Here is a 22,859-nt window from a genome sequence, read left to right as displayed (position 1 = left end):
TTTTCAGACTGAAAAAAAAAAGACAGACAAAAACTGGATTTTTTTTTATTTACACAGAAATATAGAAAAATCTTTAAGGCTGCCCAGCTGTTAAATACTGCAACAGCTTGTGTGGTAAAACATGATATTAAGCTTGTTTATTGTGAACATACTGAGGATGAAATGGTTTACACTCCAAAACCACTTGTGCACACATAAACACACACACACACAGCAAGTCACAGCATGTGGGGAATGAAACAATTTCTCCCTTTTGTCTTCTTCTCATGATGCAATCTTTAGCTGAAGTACTCTTGTAAATTAGTCCGATTCTATTAAGACAATAAAGTTCACTAAACCTTTTGTAAGCACCAGAAAACATCAAAAGGTTTTGGGGGAAAAGGCAGAGTTTGGCTCAGCTGGATTATTGTTCATCGTAACAGAACAAAGTCACTTGTGTCTTTGGGATCTTCTAAATGAAAAAGGTCTGAATCTGGAGGGAAAGTCTGAGAATCTGCAGAGCCTCTGGCAAAGTGAGATCCTGTCCTCCTCCTCTCACAGCAGGATCTTGTAGTAGTCGTCCCTGTAGCTGTACAGGACCACCACAGCCACCCTGGAAGAGGACAACATGTGTTTGTTATACATAAAATGCCTGCTTCCCAAAAAGAACATCTCAGAAATCAGGACAGTGAAACTCAGCCAGGAGAGATTCAGGGAACTTTAATATGAGGTCTTCTGCAGCTAGAGAGAAAAGTGTCACAGGTCCAACTCAAGAGAAGATGGACGTCACTTAAGCACTTTCAAACTGAAATGACTGGATTGTTTTTCTCTAAAATCCTGCAATTATAATGAATCCCATTAGCCCTAGCTGTGCTGTGAGTTTAGTGCTAAGTGTTCCCATGCTAACATTCAGCGTCTAGACAGTCTTACAGAGGCTGTGGACAAGTTGAAACAGTGGACTTGATTTTCATGCATGTCTTAGCTGTGATAGTTATGACTGGAAGGGAAGGTCGCTGACTCAGAGATAAGTTTTGTTTATGATGCCGCTGCAGCAAGGTGACTGCTGCGAAGGCCCTTTACCCCACTCATCTGGCGTCAGCAGCCCGAGCCTCACACTAAAGGACAACTGCTGCAAAAAACAAATGCTGAATGTATCCATTGTTGCCTTTTGTGTTGCTCAGTTATCAGCCAAGTCTTTTACCCCCTAAACAGCAACTGGAACACAAAGCAGAGACAGAAAATGAAAACCAACTGCTCTGGGGACGCTTTGAGTTTCCTTGTTTCTGTCTCATTCATGAAAGAGGAAAATCAGCTCCACGCACGTTCAGGGGAGCTGGTCCGCGTCAGCCAGCTGAGGTGTTACGAGCCAGACAGCAGAAGACCAAACAAGGCAAGCCCTTTTCCAGATTTCACCTCAGGAAACAGGATCAGCAGAGGATTTAACGTTTTACAAGGCAGTGGTTATCTGTCTAACAGCTCTCTTTGAAGGCCTGTCACTGTTACACCTGGAGTGTGTGAGCTTAGCAGGCGTTTGGGCGTGGCGACAGCCTCCAAAAGGACGTGCCCTTTCAATAAGTCACCCTCATCGCTTTGCTTCGGCATTTATAAAAAAAAAATAACACATGGATGAAAGCAGAAAAGGGAGAAGCACTGAGATTTGAGAACAGCTTTATATTTCTATTTTTCAATCATCACAATAACAAAACATCAAGTTAAAACTAGAAACCTGCAAAAAGTCCCATTGTATCGTCATTACCTTCCTATGCACAAAGCCAGATAAAGGTTGCCATGACAACAAAGAGCCTCTCAATGCAACCTGTGTCTAGACGCGAGCTAGAAGGACGTGCCTTCCCATATTCCTGTCAGAACTGACGAAGCTCCTCGGATGAGAAGCAAAACGTCTTCAAGAATCCAAAGAAGTCCAGTTGCCATCAGTTGAACTATTTTAGATTACTATGACCTGAATGACTCAGAACATTCCCCAGTAGATCATGATTAGAAAAACACAAAATGCTTTCTCACACACATGCACATTTGTGTGTGCGCGCAAACACACACACACACACACACACACACACACACAACGGTGTACCTTTTAGTAATCTTGAAGTGGTGGATCTCATCACAGATGGACTTCAGGTAGCGTTGCTTCGGCAAACGAGACAGCAGAGTCTTGACGCTGCTGTTAAACTGTTCTTCACTTTCAAACTAGATAAGAAACAATGCATGATTACGTGTGTGTGTGTGTGTGTGTGTGTGTGTGTGTGTGTGTGTGTGTGTAAAAAAAAAGATACCCAGCCCAATGAGCTCACATTTAAAAAAGAGGCGACCTTGAAGTATCTTTTGCCTGACAAGTTTACTGAATTCTGCGGTTTCTTGTGTGACTCGGGGTAATTTGCCACTTTAGAAAAGTGGCAGCAAACATGTACTGTGTATAAATGTTTTTCCGACTGTGTAGTTTCAATCAAATCAAACTTTATTCATCAAGCGCTTTTCATACATAAAAATTAACTCAAAGTGCTTTACAAATTAAAAAGACCCATATCCCACAAATGTAATTGAAAATGAATACCCCCAACCCAGTGACACGCACGCACACACACATACACACAGTTTGTAAAGACCAAGTTCACTAATAAACCCTTTTTAAAGTGTCATTTTTTAAAATATGATCGATCACTCTGTGTTTAACATGCAGGCTGAATGTGAAAACGGTCTTCTTCAACTATTTCTTGCATTATCCGCCGATGGTAAATAGACAGGGAACACTCAGATTAGAAAAGCCAGTGAGAACTACGTCACACTGAAAATTAGGATTCATAGACGCATCCATCTTGGCTCACGACGGGAAAGGCCGTTGTTGATTTAGCTTCCAGGAGAGAGTAGAGCGAGTTTCTTCTAGTAGAAGCTAACCATTAGCATTAGCAACTCCACCACACACAACAGAACTCCTTCAGGCTTGTGTTATTTGTGGAGATAAAACATCAACATTGGAAAGCAAGCGGAGTCAGAGGTAGAGCCGTGTTGCTGTTAGCCAATCAGAAGTGAGACGTCCAAATATCATGAATAATAATGTTTATGACTCCCAGAATCACCAGAGCTTTTTGTCCACAGAAAACGACTCACAAGACATTAATTTATACTAGAGACCACTGCAGACGTAGACTTTTAACACATGCAGCATTTTCTTATATAACAGCTGCATTAGAAGAATTTCACAGCTTTTTTGTGCATTTCTTCACTTTATAATAGGCCGTCATGGAACGAATCCTGGGGTTTTTATGAGCAAAGTCTTGGTAACAAGTTTGGACTATGTACAAAAAGGTCTTTCAGGTTGTGGAAAAGTGCAGAGGGAGTTCCCTCGTTTGCTCCTTGTGCAAATGGACCATAAGGAAGGAGACGGGATTCCCTCTTCCAGTCTGGGATCTCGACCTTTACTGGCTGTTTTTTTTCCACCCTTCTCCAACCCCTCCCATCCAGCCTTTTATTAACTATGCAGTGCTTTTGATGAAGCTAGAAGTGGAACCAACCTCAAGAGACAGGAAGTTGATCAGAGTTTCCTTCGACAGGTCCACCTTAAAAGAAACAGACAAAAGTCTTATCGCACACTTAAAATACTCAACATGCCACACAAATATTTTTAAAGGAAGTGCTGCTATTGTGCAGGAATATCAAGAGACTAAGGACCTCCTGGAGTAGAAGACCTAATCAGGCTCCAGCCGACCTGTGAAACTGTTTAATAGCACCGAGGTGATGACGCCCAGGTTTCACCAACTCACCTCGCCACATGCAGCCCAGATCCAAACAGGGATGACAAACGTTTTTGAAAAATGCAGCAGCATAGTAATTAAGACAAGTGGGGAGATTTACTTTAAGAGTATCTGCCCATACATCTGCGATGGAACCACAAATGAACACAATATGGCAGTGTTTTACAAAGTGACATGGACGCTGCCTTCTGTTTAGTGTTCATTGTTCTGTGGTGACGGAAAAAAATTCACCACCAGCAGGGAATTTAAGCACAAAACAAATAACAGCTCCCCGTGATGTTTGTTGCTTTAGCGATCAAAAGCTCTTTCCTCCTTCTGTGATTTCACACATGAATTCAGTAGATAAGGTGAGAGTGGAGGAAAAATGGACGTAGTCCTGGGAGTGACAGAAGGGGTAAATAAACAGCAGACTTACTGCAAGAACCTCGATGTCATTGCTCTTATTCTGCAAATTGCTACCAAGATTCTGTAATCTGGTTTGAATCTGAAACGAGGAAAAAAGAGAGAAACAAATAAGGCATAAAATCATTCTTGTTCCCATGAAACTACAAAAGTTAAAAAAAGAATAGTCCACATGCCATTTTTTCCCAAGTGAACTTTTTATAAGAAAGGCTCGAAAGCTTGAAGCAGACATGACCACAGCAGAGAGGAAACACATGAAAATGTCATAACTCTTTAATCTGTTTACAAAAGAAAACATGAACCTGAGTCTCGTAGCGTCTTCTTGTGCTCGCAGAAACTTTGTCGGGGCCGATGACGTACACATTCATGTTGGTCGTGCCGCTACTGCCGTGCTGCTCCAAAGAGCCTGGAGACATTCATGTTACCAAATGTATACGATTGGTTAAAGATGGAAGAGGAAATGTTTTTCTTGCTTTCAAGTAAGCAATATTTAAAAATATAAACAATTCTACAGTCCGACCCCTCTAACGCTTGATTCACACGACTACAGAACAGAGGCGATCCGTTTTCCGTACGACTTTTGGACAGAAAGCCACTCACACTGAATGCAGATTGTGTGCTTCTCTGAAATTTTGCATTTTGAAAGACATCAAACTGACAGACAGCTCTGCCATCCAACAGAGAACAGGCTGCGTTCTCAGACAACAGGTCCGTCACCTAAACGTTTCCCAACATGAACAGAACCAGACGTTAAACAAAACATGTAAAACAACCCCTTAAATTAAATTAGCAAACAAAATATAAAACTGAACGTATATACGTTAGGCAGCCTGGCTCTAGCTTTGCTTCCTGTTCAGCTGCTCCAAGCAGAGAACACTCAATTTGTACACATTAAGGTGTATGTGCGGGAGGGGGGCATGGTCAGAGGGCAGTTTTGATGGACGGATCAGAATCTTATCAAGAATGGGACGGTTACAATCACTGGATAATGTTTTTACCAGCACAGTACGTTTCAGAGGCTATTACAATTATTATTTTTTGATCAGACATTGAATGTATTGGCTGCTATCAGTATGTGAGGAGCATTTAAAGCAATATGACAAAAAGATGCTCCAAATAACCACATCCTGTGCAAACAGATCCAGAGCGATGGTGAGTTTCGGTACCTGTGTTGTTGACCTGCGATCCTTTAGGATTCTGGAGGGTCATGTTCTCAGAAATTTCTCTGCAGGGGAAACAAAAACATCTTTCATTAGAAAAGAAAAAAAAATCTTCTGTAAATCTGTCAGAGAAACAGATTCTTCCACCTGATGTTTCTCTCGTCAAAGAATCTGGTCCGACATTTCTGAATGATGTGGTCCACCAAGTCCGACTCTGGGATTCGTTTCTCAGACTGTCTGTCCTTTTCAAAGGACTTCACCTGGGACACACAGACTCCTTGTAACACATGCTTAAGCAGACTTATGCAGAGTTCACTATAGTTGTTTTACCTTCACATAGTTTCCTTCTTTGTCCGAGACAAGAGCCAGACACGTGATTCCCGCCAACCTGCAGTGCTCCACCAACGTCTCTTGAGACTAAACACACAAAAATCACCAAATTAAGCTAAATTCTCACACGTTTTAAAGGGAAGTCTCAGTTATAACAATTCAACAGAATTTACAACAGGGACAAGAGTGTGAGTGCTGAATCATTCCAAAACCACACACATCTTGTAACACAAGTTTTACTGAGTATTTCCTTCCACAAACTACCCAAGAAACACAAATAAACTCAAAAACATGGAGAGGTTACATAATTCAAGTTTCACGCTTCCAGATCTTAGTTTTCGTTGGGAATCAGCTCATTTTCAGAGAAGTATAAGCTGTTGCCTCAAATTTCGTTGAGGCCACGAGCCGGGAACTTTGGACCAAAACCAAAGTGAATTCAAGGAAAGCATTCAATCATGATGGTGTGCTTCTGTCAACATCAGTCTGATTTATCCTCATTGCCATGAGGTTGGCTCCTGGGCGTGAGCGGCACAAACCCTGCAGTTGTGTGTCTGTCACTTTTTTTATTAAGTTTCCTCTTTTCTTACAGTTTTCTCATCGACTGACTGAATTAAGTCGACGTTAAGCTACTGCTTGCTCGCGGTGAGAGCTGACACCATGTGGAAGGGTTTGCCATATTTGGCTAATAAAAGCTAAAAGAGGGAGAATTAAAGCTGCAGATTCTAGCATGGGAACAGCATTAACAAAAGCCTGGGGAGGAGGTGGAGGTGGGGGTGGGTTGCACCAGCTTTCCACAGGTCAAGCGACAGACTGCATCCATAATCAACAATCACAACAAAACATTTTAGGATTTTTGGAGCGGAATTGCTCTGGGTGAGACCCAAACTTTCCTAATTGCTTCTCAGAACTCTGGAGAAATGATGGTGACCAGTCTCTTGGGTCCTATGCCAGCACACAAGACAATGAGGACCATAAAAAGCAAACACTGCAGAGGTGGAAAAGCGGGACAACAATAGGTGTTATTGAGCAGAGGAGGAAAAAACAGGAGCGGCATTAAAGCTGGAACAGAGCTGTGGCTACGAGGTCGTTTAAACAAACAGGCCGGAGATCAGTTTATCGCATAAACATGAAGAATGTGACAGACGGGCGGCATCAGAGGAGCAGGAGAAAATGAAAAATACCTTTACTTTGAAAGAACTCATTTCACATCAACAGCTTTTATTAAGGACAAAAACTAGCATTGAGTAGGATTCTACAAGAATGACTCAGCTCTGAGAGAGAGTGAATCTGTTTCATACGAACCCACAAAGAACAGCTCAGACTCCCAGATAATAACTATTTCTGTCAAAATAAACCTGCTGCTTAAAAATAACTTTTGTTGCCCTCTGTAGGCGAGATGGGGCTACCGCGGGACAAACGGCCTCACATTTAATCAGAGTAACAAAAATCTCAGCTGTTTAGTTTAGTTTGGTAGCGTTTTATTCAAATTCTCTGTATTTTATTTAGATTAACATATTTTATTTGTATATTTGGGGGTAGAAATATAAGAGCAATAAACATAATTTAGGAACAAAAATCCTGCAAATGTCTGTTTTTCTTTAAAATAATTCAATTAAAAAGATGCACTTATTCTGTTTGTGAGAGCCGATACAGATTTTCTGCAGCTCTGACCTGCTGGTGGGGATTTTTGTTGATTAGGATTCATTTAAAAAATATTAAAAAATTTGATTCATTTTTCAAATTAATTCAAAATTATATATTTTTTTATTTCCGTGCATTTGTTAGTGTTAATAAACTCAACTATGGTGAGTGCACAGACCTGGAAAAATGTCAGATGTTATTGGAATGGTGTGTGTACAGATCCCCCCCCCCCCCCCCCCCAACCCAAACTTCCTGCAGTTAAACTAATATCTTACTCTCTTACTCTTTGATTAACATTTCTACCAATAACACACGTTTTAGAAATGTTTGTGGATGTGTGCATTAGTTTAAAAACCAAGAACACATTTACATGCAAAAAAAACTTTTTTGTTCAAATTCTGGCTTTTATTTATTTATTTATTTTTTGCTTTGCATATTTTTAAATTTGCAAACCTGTGAGACGTCATAAGCGATGTCTGCAGAGACGCCGGTGCTCCACAGCTTCTGGACAACGCTGATGGCTTTGGACAACGACGAATGTCCTACTGGGACCACCAGCACATCGCAGGAGCTCACCGTCAGCTGGAAAACAAACAAAAACACACAGACATGATCAAACTTACAAAGAATAAAAGAAAATGCGATAAATCACAGGAGTTACGCCACATACGCTGATAATAAGTGACGGTTTTCTGCCTGAATCCAAAACATGAAAAAAGGATGCAAGTCCAAAAATAACTCCAGGGATTTGAGAGCTGTTCTGATCACCGTTATTAACACACATCTAAAAGTAGCCGTGTGGCAGCCGGAGGCTGCAAACTGCTGTCATTAAATATTAAACTCTGCCTGCTGTGCCGTCATTACGATAATTAGAAATGCCTTATTTTTAGGTGTGTGTGTGTCTCTCACTGGCTCCTCCATGCTGGCTATAGCTGCACAGATTTTGTCCAGAGCGACGCTGACCCCCACTGCGTTGGGAACAGGAACAGTAGAAGCTGGCCCTCGAAACTCCAGGATCTGATACGTAAATCAGATAAAGACACTTTACTGACTGGTTTTTATGTCTGGGATGTGGATGGGTGACCGTCACACCCACCAGGTGATCATAGCGCCCCCCAGCAGCCACTATGTCAGGTACTGTTCGCTTCCGTTTCTTAATAAAAGCCACAAACTGGAAGATGACTCCGGAGTGGTGCTGCACCTTGTAGACCAAACCCAAATTCACCACCACCTAAAAACAGAAGCATTCAGGTTCGAATGAAACGGTTTTGATACATTTTATTTACTTTGAGTCCAAATCACCCTGAGTTTAACACCCAGCCTGCGCAGGAGCGCGCTCAGCTCCTCCAGGTCCTTGACGCCCTGCTTGGCCAGCTGGGTGACGGCGGTCTTCTGTTTGGTGAGTGACGTCAGCAGGGGAGCCAGTTCCTGCAGGTTCCCCTTCCCGTTCTCGATGTACTTGTACAAAGTGAGTACCTGAAATCAAACGAGGAAGATGGCTGTATGTATCTGAGTGAGGAGCAGCGTAATGCTGCTGAACTGAGGAAAAAACCCAACAAGCTCACGTTGATAGTTGAAAGGGAAAGATTACAAAACTTTGTTTTCACTTCATCAAGGGACAGCTTTTCATTCTGCAGCAAGGGGGAAATAAAGATTTATTACAAGATTAAACTTTAGAGCTGAAGGGGATGATCACGTTTTATTTTTAACCGGATGAAAATAACTGCACAGACCACGGCGTCGCAGAGTATGTTGGAGGCCTGGCTCAGCTTGTCCTCGGGTGTGCCGCTGTGGAGCAGGATGGCCTTCAACAAGCTGGTGTGGTTCAGGTAGATGTTGTAGTTCCTCTCCTGCAATCAATAAACACACACCTTCAACCCGGAGCACTTCCACCAGTAATAACCGTTGTGTTCGGCCGCCCTCTCATTCTGTCTGACGCAGGTTATTCTTAAGAGCTTTCACACAAAGACCGGGGGGGCAAGAGGCTAGACTCAAGGTTGACAGAGTTCATGGAGCGCGAATGGAAAGCTGTGAGGTGATGCAGTAACTGGGACGAACGTGGACAGGAAATGGACTAGCATAGCAGATTTACTACATAAACAACAAGAACAGCACAGTTGTCAGGTTCCTTTGGAATGTTAGGAACGAGAACGGGAAGTTAAAGAGGAAAAAACAAACATCCGAGCTAAGCTGATGACGTTGTTAAGGAGGAACTCCGAGCGTGTCGTATTAAACCTGAAGAGCAGGAAACTCCTGGATGATTTCAGAGATGGTGTAGATGGTCTCGGCGTCGGGCAGTAGGCTGTTGGTGACGGGCGTGATGATGTCAAAGGCGCATTCCAGCAGCTCCCTGGGGTGTGCACGGTCCAGCTTTCTGGGACGGAACACACGCTCGATACAGTATCTGGAAAAAAAAAAACCTAAAACATTTACAAAGCAATCCTTGCTGGTTTTATTCTCTATTCTGATTCAAACAGATGAGTTTTTTAGCACCTTACTGGAATGATTTACAGTTTTAGAGAAATAGATTTAGGTTCACAGCTATGTTTCTCCTCATAATGGGCTCGACACACGGGAGGCGACATCGCCTCTCCTCCATTCATTTTCAATGAGACATGCGCGACAAAGCGATAATCGAGGGTCTCTCTCCTACCAAGCGAAACGCGAAAAACGTGCGTGTGAAAGTTTGCACTCGTGCATGTGTCTTGCACGTACGACCCAGCGACGCGATCCCAGAAAGTTGAAACATTTTCAACTTTTCATCGCTGTCGCTCGGACGAGGACCAATCAACGGAGGTTTCATTCACTGACCAATGAGCGGACAGGATGCTCCGCACATCTCCGAGCAAACATGGAGGAGAAGTTGATTATTATTATGTTTTATAGTAAAATCAGAAGTAAGATTTCACATAACTCTAGCAGCACCTTGTGAAACATCACATCTACCACTTTTTAAACTCTGAACCACTAAATAACCTTAATTCCCTCCAACCTGACACAGCCAAGCAAAACAACGGAAGTTTCGATTTCGCCATGGAACAGAACGCGTAGACGGCTTTGCTGCTGGCCGCTGCCGCGGATCGCCTCCCGTGTGACAGGTAATAAAAGCGACAGCGACAAATTTCGCTGATCGCGGTCGTTTGTCGCCTCCCGTGTGTCGAGCCCATTAATGTAAATATTCCTATTCTATAACTACTTTTATTACAGCTTTAGGGAATTTATCAAAACTTCAAGCTTCTTTTAAGATTCGAAGCATCAGTAAGATCCTCGTGTACCAGATGCAGAAAAAATATCAAATTTTATTTCTACAAATAACCCAACATCAGGAATAATTCTAATATATTTTCCACCAAATATTAAGATTCTATAAAGTAAATAAAAATATTTTCAAATCAAAGCGGTTGACCTAACATCGGGGAATTACAAATTAGAAACAAAATCTATTGTTTGGAAATAATTAGTGTTAAATCAACATTCTGTGTTTCACACCTCTTCAGCTGGGTGATGTTATTGCGGGCGACAAATCTTGCAAACGCCATCTAAAGTCAGAACGGAGAATAACGACGGTGAAGCACCAGTATGTAATCAATCAGCGTCACAAGATTTTGATCCTTGGTGTTTCCTGAGGCAGCTGCTGATTGGATGCAAACAGTTAGCGTTTTAAGTGTGTGTGTGTGTGCGCACATGTCCTGTTTACTTAACTCACCCGAAGGTCAAAGGGCAAAGTGACCAGCATTCCACTGTGGTCCATGAAGCAGGCCAGCTCACACCCATCATACAACTTCCTGTTTCTGGGGAGCAGCAACGGGGTATGAAGGCGTACGGCACCTGAGGGCAGATTACGTGTTAAAGCTACTCTATCAGATAATCTGGACCCCCCCCCCAGCCTGACGCATGTGAGCAGATGTGAAGGACTGCAGCTGGACGTCATGAGCAAAGCAACAAATGCTGCCAGTGAACAGTCGGACAGAGAGACTATTGTTTTGCTGCCTCGCTCTGCACCAGATGCCGGGGGGTCTCAAAAACAAGCAGACAACAGGTCAGGGGTGCACACGGACTGGAGTGGAGAGTAAACACGGACTCATGTTCGCTCTGACGAGAGCTGACTCACCGTGCTTCTTAAAGATCCTGGTGATGGCTTCATACACATGCTGCTGCAATTTGGCGCTGCTGAAGCTGAAGCTGCCCTGAAGGGAGAGCAAACGGTCTCTGTTAGGGGGAAATGATGATGATGATGGGTCTGCAGCAACATCTGCGGGCCGGGCTGGCTTCAGTACCTTATACAGGTCTATGTCATACGTGTAATCCATGACTGGTGACAAGTTCTGAGCAAATAGCTGGCCCACCATAGTGCGGTATGCCTTGCCGTTGACGTTAGCCATGGTGTGTTGCAGCACTTCGTGCAGCTCCGACTCCTCCATCTGAGGCGGCGGGAGGAGTTCGCTCTTCAGCAACTCCTGGGCGGTGGGCCGAAGGGCAGGGTCGTGTTTCAGCAACCACTCTACGACTTTCTTCTGAGGAAACACCACCAGGCAGGTTTTTAAACGACTAAATCAGAGCTAACTGGACCAGGACTCTGTGCCACAGCCGTTCTCACCTGCGTTCCTTGCTGGTATGCGAGAAAGTCATCCGGGAATGAAACCGGTTCCTAAAAAATTCAAAGGTTTGTGAAGTTATTTAAAAACATACAACTGAGCTTTTAGGACTTCTTGTTGACGTACTGTTCGCAGCTGGCTCAGGACGGAGATCCGCTCTGCTCCTGTGGTAAACGGCCGGTAGGACATCTCAAAGAGAATAATGCCCAGGCTAAACAGATCAACTTTCTGCGGACAAAATGACTAGAATCACCTCAAAAGTCACTACAACTAAAACGGAGAAGTGCTTTGTACTTTCTTACTTGGTTATAAGTAGCTTTGGTGTTTCCCTGAACCTCCGGGCTGACGTACAGAGCTGTGCCAACCATTCCTGTCATATTACCTGAAAAACAATCACGCAAAAGCAGCTCCAGGTGTCAAAAAGAGAACAACAACATCGACAGCTGTTAAACTCGGTGTTATGTGAGCATTATTACACCTGCTGAGTCTAGTTTGGGCATCGCTGCAGATCCAATCTCCTCCAGCTCAAATTTACCTGCAGCCTGTTAGAAACAAACTGTTTTAAAGTATAATTTTTACAGACTTTCAGCTGAGGTCAGATTCTAACTGCACACCACGTTAGCAGGATGGTCTGTAGCCAAGCCGAAGTCTCCGATTTTCACGTGGTCTTGTGAGTCCAGGAAGATGTTGACAGGCTTTAGGTCCCGGTGTATCATGCCCTATAGGAAACAAAGAGTACGGGGTCAGATTTGTGCCAAACGCAGAAAAAATATATAGTCCAAAGCAAAATATACCTTAGGAAAGCAACCAAAAGGAACAGTTAAGAAGCTAAAGGGTGAATTTAGCTTAAGGGTAAAGTTTGTACTAAATAGTGAAGGATTGTTATTACTATACAATGCATTGATTCTGCCATACTTAAATTATTGTGTAGAAATCTGGGGAACTGCATATAGAACGTATACACAACCTTTGTTTGTTTTGCAGAAAAGAGCAATGAGAATTATAGACAACACTCATAGTACAGCTCCATCTAACCCATTATTTATAAAATATAAAGTAATAAAATTTCATGATTTGGTCAACTGGAGAATATTGCATATAATGTATAAAGCAAATAAAGGTACATTGCCAAAGAATATTCAGCATATATTTGAAAAGAGAGATAGCATTTATTCGTTGAAGGGATTCGAAATCTTCAAAAAACCTAGATTCAGAACAAGAATGAAGGAAATGAGCATATCTGTGAATGGTGTGAAGTTGTGGAATTGCCTGGACAGAGAATGGAAAGAGTCAAGAACTCTAAAAGTGTTCAGTCTACACATTAAATCACGTGTGTTGAGTGGATATGACAACGGACAATTGATGTGGACATAATAATTAACAAATGTGAACAGTTACAGGACTGAAAGAATTGATGAGGGACTGCACAAATATAAATTGATATTTAAGTTTAAAAAGGGGGCAGAAATAATAAGATTTTTCTTCCATCTGCTCCCTTTCATTCAAATATATATTGTGTTTTCATGAATATTGTTTAGTATCTGTTGTGTTATTTTTTTTATTGAATGAAATAAAGATAATAAAAAAAAAATAAAAAAAATTAAAAAAGCAACACACCTGTTCGTGGATGTAAGCGAGGCCATCGAGGATCTCCCTGAACAGTCTCCATAACCGGTTCCGGTCCAGGTACAGGCTTTGATCGATCGTGTCCCTTAAAGTGCTTTTTTCACAATATTCCATCTGGTAGAATCACAGAATCTCAGTTAGAAGTAAAACAAACGATTTGAGTGAAGCAAAGATGAGAGGCTCACCTGGATGTACAGGTAATGGGCTATAGAGAGATGTCGCTCGGAGTCTGAGCTCTCCGTCGTGTCAGCCCCTTGCCGTTTGCTCGGCTCACCCTTCAGATAAAACACAACTTATTCATCTCAAAAGAAGGAAAGCAACACGTTTAAAGGAACTACATGATGAAGTGGAGCATTCTCACACCTGTGACATCCCGTCTACACTCTCATCGCCGTTATCAAAGATGATGTCGCTCGACGAATCGCTATCAGAAGGTCTGAATTTAATTAAAAAAAGAAAAAAAAAGAAAACAGTTGTTCCACTTTGTGCAGGAAGAAGTTTTACTGCAGAGAAAACTAATACAAAACTTACAAAAATGAGGCACCAAAGACATCTTCCTCATCATCCTCCTCATCACTCGAGTGGTGCCCGCTGCATTTGGCGCTGGACGACTTCTCGATGGAGGTGGACCACTCCACTGAGCTGGACAGAGCTGGAGGCGGGGCCACATCCTCTACGTTGTCAGGGAGACCGAGCTCATTTAGGGGCTGCGGCGAATCTCCAAACTGCAGGACTTTGCCGACGCCACTCGGAGGTTCAGAGCTGTCGGTGTTGCTCAGAACCCCGAGGGAGGGCGTCTCGTGCCGCTCGATCCACGCATTGTAATAGCGAACGATGTTCTCATGGTTCAGGCGTGACAGCAGCGTCACCTCGCCTTTGATCCGCCTGAACTGCTTACTGGCTGGGTTGACCTGGATGCGCTTTACCGCATAATAACAACCGTCTAGTTTGTTTTGAACCTGGAAATTATAAATAAATTTATATATTAAAGTCCTTTTGGAAAGCAGCCGAGCTGTGGCTAGGAAGATAAGTAGGAGTTTACCTTGATTACAGCACCGAAGGCTCCTTTTCCCAGAAGCTGAAGTTCCTCAAACTCGTCAAAGTATCTAGAAAACTGCCTCTGCATCCCTGAGATGAACGGAGCGTTGAGGATGGGGCCGCGGGGGGTGACTGATGATGCAAAATCCACCGCTAGATCTGGAAAATCAAAAAAGCAGAACAATTTTTACAGAGCTGTGACTGAAACAGTCAGTTCTGATGCTCCTATTGCTTCTTCTTCTTCTTCATTTTAGAAGAATTCTGGCATCGAAGAGACTAATTATAAATTTCTAACACCCCAAATAAAATGTCAAAAATCACTGATAACAAATAAATGTAAAATAGATCTGAATATATTTTCTAAATATAAAAAATGGTTAAATTCTACAGTAAATCTTTGAGAATTTTTTAAAACACACACTATCAATTTTTACTGTGTGTGTGTGTGTGTGTGTGTGTGTGTGTGTGTGTGTGTGTGTGTGTGTGTGTGTGTGTGTGTGTGTGTGTGTGTGTGTGTGTGTGTACCCTCTCGACTGGTATCCTGGTACTGAGGTAGGATTTTGGGTGAAGGGGGCTTGAGAAAAGGGTGGTCCTGAAGCTGTTGAGTCGTCCAGCGCTCTGCATCATTGAGGCACACACACCTACAAAACAGACACACACACACACGTTGTGTTTTACTGATACTTAATAACTATGAAATAACAGTAAAAAAATTTTAAAATTGCTCATTTTGCCACATCTTTAACATTTTGTGTTTTATTATTTATCATAAATGTAAAAAACATTTTAATATTTTGTCTTTTTGGACACTTTAGCTTATCTATTTAAAATGCCTGAATTGCATTTTGTGAATGGGTTGAAATTTACCTTGGGGCCTCACAGGCCACCATAGTTTAGTTACACAAGGGAAAATTAGAAAATTTCTCAAGTTATACTTTTAATCACAGCTTTTGTAACTTTCTGAAGGCATTCTTCTCCTTTTATTGACTTCAAGTGTGGATCTGACTCTTTTCTGATCACAAACAGTCAGAAGTGTTGCCAATATGGTGATATGAATGGAAACGGACGCCAGGAGTTAGTTTTATCCTAAATGGGCTAAAATACTCAAACACCAAGGTGGCAAGGCAACAATTCTTACATACTTGTTCAGGAAATCCTGAAAGTCAGCAGGAAGGCTGTTGGGCACCATCACCGGATACTCCTTCACCTCCTTCCCCTGACTCAGAGCCAGCAGCATCAGACCCAGGCTCCACACGTCCCCCTTCTTCCCGGTCTTTGTCGGCATCGCCGTGTCCTCGGAAAAACGCACATGGGCTTGCTCAAAGATGTCTTCTTTGCAGATGTCGGCAAATCTTTTGGACAGACTGTAGTCGGTCAGTCTGACGTTGCCCTCGGAGTCGAGCAGAACACTAGAGGCCCCCAGCTGCTTGTGGACCACAGAGTTGGAGTGAAGGTAGTGGAGCGCCAAGAGCAGCTGGGATGTGTAATGGCAGAGCTTCTCCAGAGGCACCGGGCTCTGGTTGACCAGGCTTTGGTTCAAGTTGATCCCAGCCACATGTTCCACCAGCATGTCCACCACCAGGCTGTCCTCCTTCTCCGTGGAGCTCAGCGCCACGTAGTGCACCAGGTTGGGGTGATCCAGCCGGAGGAGGGAGTGGAACTCATTCTCCGCAGCATGGATCTGTAAAGCATTTCAGCTTTAGACTATGAAGCAACCAAGTTATTAACAGCATCTTCTTGTCTACTCGCCTGCTTTTTACAGTTCTCGATCTTTCCTTTCTCCTGGCTGGTGAAGAACTTGCCCATGTTCTTGTTCCAGCGTAGCGACCACTCGTAGATAACAGAAAACTCTCCAGAGTTTGCCTCAAACCCACAATAAACATGGCGGCCGAGTCGCTCGCTTTCCCCTGTGAGAAACACACGCGTTGGTCTGACTCCCTTCACATGATGTAGACTACGAACCAGATCAGGAGCACATTTCACCTAAACTTTTCCCCTTATGGACGACCAGTTCTCCAAAAGTGCTGCTGGTGAAGTGAAGAAGCTCCTGCGGTCGAGGGGAGTCTTCGTTAACCGTGTCGCGTCTGAGAATCCACACGTTTACCAACATTACTGGGATTATTTTTTTACCAACAGCCGTGTGTAAATGAGGCGAGGGTGTGTCGGGCACCTGTGTCGCGTGTTGGAGGTCGTACGACGCCGGCTGCCAGCGGCCTTCTTGGCCTCCATCAGCTCAGGAGTGACTCCACCTGAGCTGGGTGGACTCCCTGCAGAGACCGGCTCCACACTCTCAAGTCGCTCCTGTCGACATTAGAAAAGTTACAGCTACACACAGGTTCTATAAACAGTTCACGGTTTGCTGCTTTTTGACCAAAATCTACCAGTTTGGCCATCTCCTTCCTTTTCTTTTCCTCTCGTTTATCTTCTTCTCTCTTTTGAATTACAGCCATGATTTCTTTCTCCTGCAATAGTAAAAGAGAAAGTTAAAAAAAAAATCCGTTTTAACGGATTGACTTCACTTTCTGTGAGGCTGTTACTTCCTGTCAGTAGTTTATTTACTGCCCCAAATACAAAATAAAGATGAGTTTATCCATCCTTGTTAGCAGTAATTAGACAGGAACAAGGGTTTCTGACCATCTCCTCCTCCTGCTTGCGCTGCTGGTCCATCCGCTGCTGCTCCTCCAGAGCTCTTTTCTCCTGCTGCCTCTTCTGGTTCTTCAGCATCTCCTCATGGAAAGACCGTGGTGGAGGCTTGTTGTGCTCACTCAGGAAGCCCTGGATGTGGTCGGCGAGCTCATAAATCATCACCTAAAGGAGTTTAAAGGAGAAATATTATGACTCTTTAAGTTATAATAGTTCTATGGTCGATACAAAACAAGTTTATGAAGTACTTTTCCCTCTAACATAAAGCAGTCTCAGCAGCTATAACCTGGACATTTTCAGTACCATCCAGAATGAGCCATATTTGGACTCTGTCTCTTTAAGAAAACGAGCTGGAGCTGGCTAGCCTGGCCTGCCAGACTCCTCCTCTGTTTAACTCTTCACAAAGAGTCTGCTAACTCTCCTATTCAAATAACCCCACCCCCTGGGAATTCTAACTGAGCCAATCAGCGCCGAGCAGCGTACGTCTGGTTACTCACAGACCGAGAGGCACATGAGAGGCGGGACTAGCCAGCTCAAAAATAACCAATCAGAAAAAAAGACGGAAATGCTGACTATACCGCGCGACACTGTTGTTTTTTTAGCTGTATTAAAAAAAGGCGTCTGGCAAAAGCGCAAATTTCTTTTTTTTAAGAAGAAATGTGTTTAGCGCTTCTACTTGTTGTGGTGTCAAAGACATGTCCAAGTCATTTAGAACAGGGGAAAGAGCCGCAGCGAACCCCGCTTCAGTCGCCTTGTTTATGAGAAACAGCGTTACGGTGTGTGACGTACGCTGCTCAGCGCTGATTGGCTCAGTTAGAATTCTGAGGGGGTGGGGTTATTTGAACAGGAGAGTTTCCAGACCCTTTCTCTGTGCAGAGTAAAGCTTGGTTCATGCTTGATGCATTCACTTTCCGTGCGGTGATGCGGCTCGCGGATGGAACGCGCTTCGCAACTCGCAGCGTTTATGGTTCGTGCGGCTCGTCTCTGCGGTGAGCCAATATTCTCCCAAACTGAACGAGGCAGCATGGAGCTCTACGGCATGCATCCAACACTACACCATAGTAGAAGTAGAAATTACTGTTTACAACATGGCATTCCAGCATTTTTTAACAGCGTCCTCGTCTTTTCCGACAGTGCGAGCTATTTCTCTCCAAGAATTATTAACAACATGTTGATCACGGTGATCTTTGAGAGCTGAATCATACAAATGTCTGTATTTACGAACCTCTGCCATACTAGTTCTTGCCAGTCCGCCATGTTTTTCTGCGTCCGCGTGGTTAGAAATTTTCTGAGGTGTGCGTTGCGGAAATCTTGGGCCGTGCGGAGGAGCGGTGGAGGGGCGTGGTTGTTAAAATGACGCAACTTTTCCGCGCGGAGCCGTGCGGACCTCGCGGACGCGTCAAGCATAAACCAACCTTTAAACAGAAGAGGAGTCTGGCAGGCCAGGCTAGGAGCTGGCCTCACCCACCCATCCTCTGAATGGCTATTAGCTGAGACGCTCCAATATGAGGAGCTCGGAGTAGAGCGACTGCTCCTCCAGCAACAGCTCTCTTTTGGATGTGAGGTGGTTCTATTCTAAATTCCCCGTTTGTGATGTCACAAATGCGGACTTTTTGAAACGGCTCTTTTTAGGTAGATAATTGCTAAAACCAAACCCCGAGAGAAAGATGGATTACTTTCTCATTTGAAGTGTTTATAGAGGCAGTAGAGACCCACATGGCAGCACAAACGAATGCACAAGGTGAGTTTTGCATGAGACACGTAAGAGCATCCTCACCTCCCCGCATCTCTCCGTAGCTAGATTGGTCAGCTCACTCTGGAGGTTCTGGAGGTTTTCGTTTGACAGACCTTGTGCGTTCTTCAGTTCCAGCTCTGGAGGCCTGTCAGAAAACTCAAAGTAAAAACTTTTCATTGGTTCTTTACAAAACCTCGAAGCTGTGAGGTTAAAAATGTATAAGCTTGCCTTAAAGTGTATTTTACAAAAAAAAAAAGAACCAATCAAAAAAATCCCTTGGTGTTCAGATTCTGACAGTATTCAGGCCAACCTGAACCTCAAAAACAAAAGTATCTTTTGATCCATGAATGCAACAGTTAGCAAATAGGTATTCCAACGTTTTTCTCAGGCCGTGAACTCATCATTGCTACATAGAATTGAACCAACGGTGAATAACAATACCGTTTGCAACGTTAGAGTGATTTTGAGTGGCCCCCAAATGCATTTCTAGAATGATGCATTTTGTCTCTCCCGTGGGCTGTTGATGTAGAGTGATACTTTCTAACTATTTTATATTTAGAGTTTTACTAAACTGCCTATTTTAAACCAATTTGAAAGGAATTTACATGAAAAAAAAATCCCCATAATCTAAATTTTGCACTTAAAAAAATGCATATTTGTGTGGCCCTTGTCTTGAAAGGTCAGGCCACCCCTGATCTATGGAGTAGATATAAACTCCAGAATGAATATTTAAACATTTTTCCATAACAGTGGTGGGTCCAAGGAGTGACCAAGGCCACCTTTGGAAAATGTTCTCGGTGTGTAACTGAACCAAAATTGAAATAATAAAAAAAGTCATGTGTAAATTCAAATGTTTTTAGATAAATCAGAATTTGCCAGAAGAACCAAGCATGATCAGGAAATCAGCAAATGCACTCAAAACCAGAATCAGTGCATCTCTAATTAAACAACCTGCAGGTTTTATAAAATACACCACTACATCTTACAGGGTCAGTTTCTGTCAGGTTAAACCACCTGAAACAGATAGCCACAAATGCTTATGAACAGTTAGTTGGTATTAACAGCTATGAACGTACAAAACGTCAGGAGAAAACTTTTGATTCGTCAGAATCTTCACTTTTATGTGATTCAGAACCAGGAAATGGGTCAAATCTGTCCATCATGTCCAACACGAGTCTACAACAGCTGGTCTAAACATACTGACCATGGATTAGCCTGAAAGATCAGCTGGGGTCAGATCAAAACAACTCACACGTCTGGGTAGGTGGGAGGGCATTTCACCAGCAGCTCCACAGTCACGTGGCATTCCTGCCCATTATTCAGCCCGTTTGGCCGCAGGCAGAGGTGCACTTCCGGAGGCCTTTTAACCTGACAAACGGGTCACAGGTGAGTCGATAGTGGCTGATGGGCATGGTTTATGTGTTTAATTGTGTTTAACAGTAGAATTCGCAACTTTTAGCCACAATCTTGTTTGAGGTATCTGGTTTACCTTCCAGGAATCCTTGTTTCGCAGATCCTGGAAATCATCTCCAAAGATCGACGCGAGAGCTTCTAGTTCATTTTCCTGCTGCACTGTGTAGTCGTCTGTCCCATCCGAAGGTGTATGCTGACTGCTCATTCTTCTGTCTCAACTACATGGCAGTGTCCCCTGTCCCGTCTCATTTCCGTCCAAAAGAAAGAGGAATAAGTTCGGTACACCGCTTTGCTGCGGTCTGACGCAACCTCAGAACTTTAACTGTGGATAAAATAAAAACGTGTTGGTTTAAAGCAGCGTCTCGTTGTGTTTTTTTAGTTGTATAACACTGTCGAATGGCGAGCAACAACAACGTTGCAGTTTGCGCATGTCTGTTAGGAGCAGCCTGCGTCGCTGGTCAACGTCATCACGCTGCTGCCCCAATAACGGCCGCTAGGAGGCAGCAGTAACCACGCCGTGGTGATGTTTGTGGCGTTTGTAATCAGCCCAACAGCACCTAATAAACACGCACACAGGGCGAGAGAGCCTTTCATATAGTCATAGAAATTCTTTTTAAAAAGGTACACCCTCTTGTTTTAAACTGGAAAGGCATCCGTGTATTTTTGTTTCATAATAAATGCATTAACTAATAAAAAACATGAAATAAAAACCAAATATAACTAGCAACAGAATAGAAATGCAAATATTTTGTAGATGTTTGTTCTTTGTCTAAATAAACGTTTAATTCAATTACTTGTAATCTGTCTTTTGATTTGACTGATGGCCACATAATAGATGTATGCACTGTTTAGGTCAAATGGCTGGAAACGAAAGAACAATATACCGGTAAGTACTCTTTGCTGCTCTCTAGCGGACAAAAGCTACTACTACATGTAGGGTTCATAAATCTAAACAAGACTAAAGACATTATTACTTCCTGTTGGTTCTTTCAAAATAAAACACACTACTTAAAGTTGACAGGGTTTTAAATGAGCAGTAACGGCATAGTTAGTATAAGTATCGGGAAAGCCAGATCTTCTTCACTCATACAAAACACGTAACTACTAAAACTTAATTAATCTATTTTAATTATCTGTGTTTAACAAGTTGAAATTCATGAGCTAAACCAGGAACTACTAGCAACTAGCTAACAGCGCTACAAACGTATCAGATCATGCGCCCTCTGGTGGCAAAAACGCGAAACTAAATCCACGGGAGATTAAATTAAGCTACTAATACGTGAAATAAAATGAATATATTTGGTTACAACATTTTTCCAGCAAAATTTGTAGTTTTTAATCAAACATAAGTTTTATGTTCAAGTGTGCTTTTACTTGACTACTTATGTTTTTTTAAATGTTTTTATGTGTCTATCTTAAGCACTTTGGGCACTATTGTTGGATTTAAATGTGCTACACAAACAAACGTGATTTGATTTTGATTTGAAACGTTCCAGATATAATTAGTTATTAGTTTTACAACAGAAAACCTAAAATTATAACTACAAAAATTTAGATTTCCAATCAATAGCTCATAGCTCAATTTGAAACTGACGTCCTTTTTTTCCCAAACAAATGGCTGAACATTTTGAGAAAGGGTTAGGGTAACCCTAGAAATCCAGTCCCATCAAAATACAAAAACTGAGTTAAAACATGTTATTTTTAAAATGGGTGATGATTAAAATATTGTTTCATATTTAGAAAATTAATTATTTGCCTTTCCGAATGTTCCTCTACAAGATTTTTTCATGGCTTTAAAAAAGTATTTTCCTGTAGTTTGTGTTGAGTGTAAAGCACAATTTGTCCAAAATAAGTATTGACAGTGACCAAAACTGATCAAATCAGAGTGACATAAAAAGATAGAATATTAAAACCTATAATTTGCATCAATTTGGGAATTATTAATATGTGGTTTTTAATTATTTTCTGTGATGCCCACCCTTAGGGAGCAAAACATTTAACGAGGAACCTTTTTTTCCTTCCTGTTACATTACCCCATAAGGGTCACACAGCACCAAGAAAAATGCATTGCAAGTGTCACAAATATGGAGCTTACATTGGGAACGCCACTGCCTACTCATATATGACTCTGTTGCTTTTAATAGCCATACAAGGAGATGGTTAAGCCAATCAGCATGAAGCACGAGCTCAGGCAAAACACTCAGACCACCAGATAAGACACAGAGCCCAGAAGGCGCTGTTACCATCAGCTGTTCCACCCATTGAGGAGGTTGAGTGCACATACCAGCAGCATGGCTTGCAGCCATATGCAATGTTGTCATGTCCTTAACAAGGCACTAGTGACTCTGCACTTACTGGGTCAACTCGATGGGCCTTCTAGGCATCCATGAGTAAAGTAATACCTCTAAGGAATATAGCTATGACAGAAGTCTTCCTGTCTGGTGCATAAATAACATCAGTCAACGAAATTACAGCATTAAAAACATGATTATGAAAATGAAACTCTGCATTGTTAAATAGTGATAAA

The 22,859-nt window shown here is 42.6% G+C and overlaps 1 protein-coding gene and 2 long non-coding RNA genes across 4 annotated transcripts; 1 reads left to right on the top strand and 2 right to left on the bottom strand.

Annotated features, from left to right (window-relative positions):
- Window positions 1-29: 29 nt before the first annotated feature.
- eif2ak4 (eukaryotic translation initiation factor 2 alpha kinase 4) lies at window positions 30-20,541 on the bottom strand. Of its 2 annotated transcripts, none has more exons than XM_015970269.3 (39): window positions 20,409-20,541; window positions 20,172-20,287; window positions 18,962-19,064; window positions 17,176-17,349; window positions 16,923-17,003; window positions 16,712-16,842; window positions 16,525-16,625; window positions 16,291-16,448; window positions 15,684-16,222; window positions 15,067-15,182; window positions 14,546-14,700; window positions 14,035-14,462; window positions 13,867-13,939; window positions 13,689-13,778; window positions 13,495-13,617; window positions 12,492-12,596; window positions 12,356-12,419; window positions 12,180-12,259; window positions 12,004-12,105; window positions 11,880-11,930; window positions 11,560-11,796; window positions 11,394-11,469; window positions 10,989-11,110; window positions 10,772-10,821; window positions 9,518-9,686; window positions 9,016-9,132; window positions 8,848-8,913; window positions 8,585-8,758; window positions 8,379-8,513; window positions 8,192-8,299; window positions 7,736-7,864; window positions 5,642-5,728; window positions 5,459-5,571; window positions 5,318-5,376; window positions 4,454-4,557; window positions 4,165-4,233; window positions 3,510-3,554; window positions 2,072-2,187; window positions 30-592 (listed from the first exon to the last, which is right to left on the bottom strand). In XM_015970269.3, the coding sequence occupies exons 1-39, from the start codon at window positions 20,535-20,537 to the stop codon at window positions 535-537; spliced, it is 4,953 nt and encodes a 1,650-aa protein (XP_015825755.3). In that variant the 5' UTR covers window positions 20,538-20,541; the 3' UTR covers window positions 30-534. The 2 variants fall into 2 exon arrangements, with proteins under 2 accessions (XP_015825755.3, XP_015825757.3); XM_015970271.3 differs by having other exon boundaries at window positions 11,560-11,793.
- On the bottom strand, window positions 693-2,064 carry LOC139063834 (uncharacterized). The gene is made up of 2 exons (XR_011517163.1): window positions 1,302-2,064; window positions 693-1,194 (listed from the first exon to the last, which is right to left on the bottom strand). It is a non-coding gene; the product is annotated as an uncharacterized lncRNA (long non-coding RNA).
- Window positions 20,219-20,686, top strand: LOC107392457 (uncharacterized). Its single transcript, XR_001573786.3, has 2 exons — window positions 20,219-20,305; window positions 20,416-20,686. It is a non-coding gene; the product is annotated as an uncharacterized lncRNA (long non-coding RNA).
- The last annotated feature ends 2,173 nt before the right edge of the window (window positions 20,687-22,859 follow it).

The sequence above is a fragment of the Nothobranchius furzeri genome, chromosome 18 (genome assembly GCF_043380555.1).
Source record: "Nothobranchius furzeri strain GRZ-AD chromosome 18, NfurGRZ-RIMD1, whole genome shotgun sequence".
In the NCBI taxonomy this organism is placed as follows: Eukaryota; Metazoa; Chordata; class Actinopteri; order Cyprinodontiformes; family Nothobranchiidae; genus Nothobranchius; species Nothobranchius furzeri.
This window is presented reverse-complemented; position numbering and strand designations above follow the sequence as displayed.

Excerpts from the sequence above, each read along its gene's own strand:
- eif2ak4 (XM_015970269.3), bottom strand. The coding sequence starts at position 20,537 with ATGAGCAGTCAGCATACACCTTCGGATGGGACAGACGACTACACAGTG. Across the intron at positions 9,133-9,517 it reads AGGAGTTTCCTGCTCTTCAG|GAGAGGAACTACAACATCTA; the intron begins GTTTAATACGAC and ends TATTGATTGCAG. Across the intron at positions 2,188-3,509 it reads TCAACTTCCTGTCTCTTGAG|TTTGAAAGTGAAGAACAGTT; the intron begins GTTGGTTCCACT and ends TTTCTTATCTAG.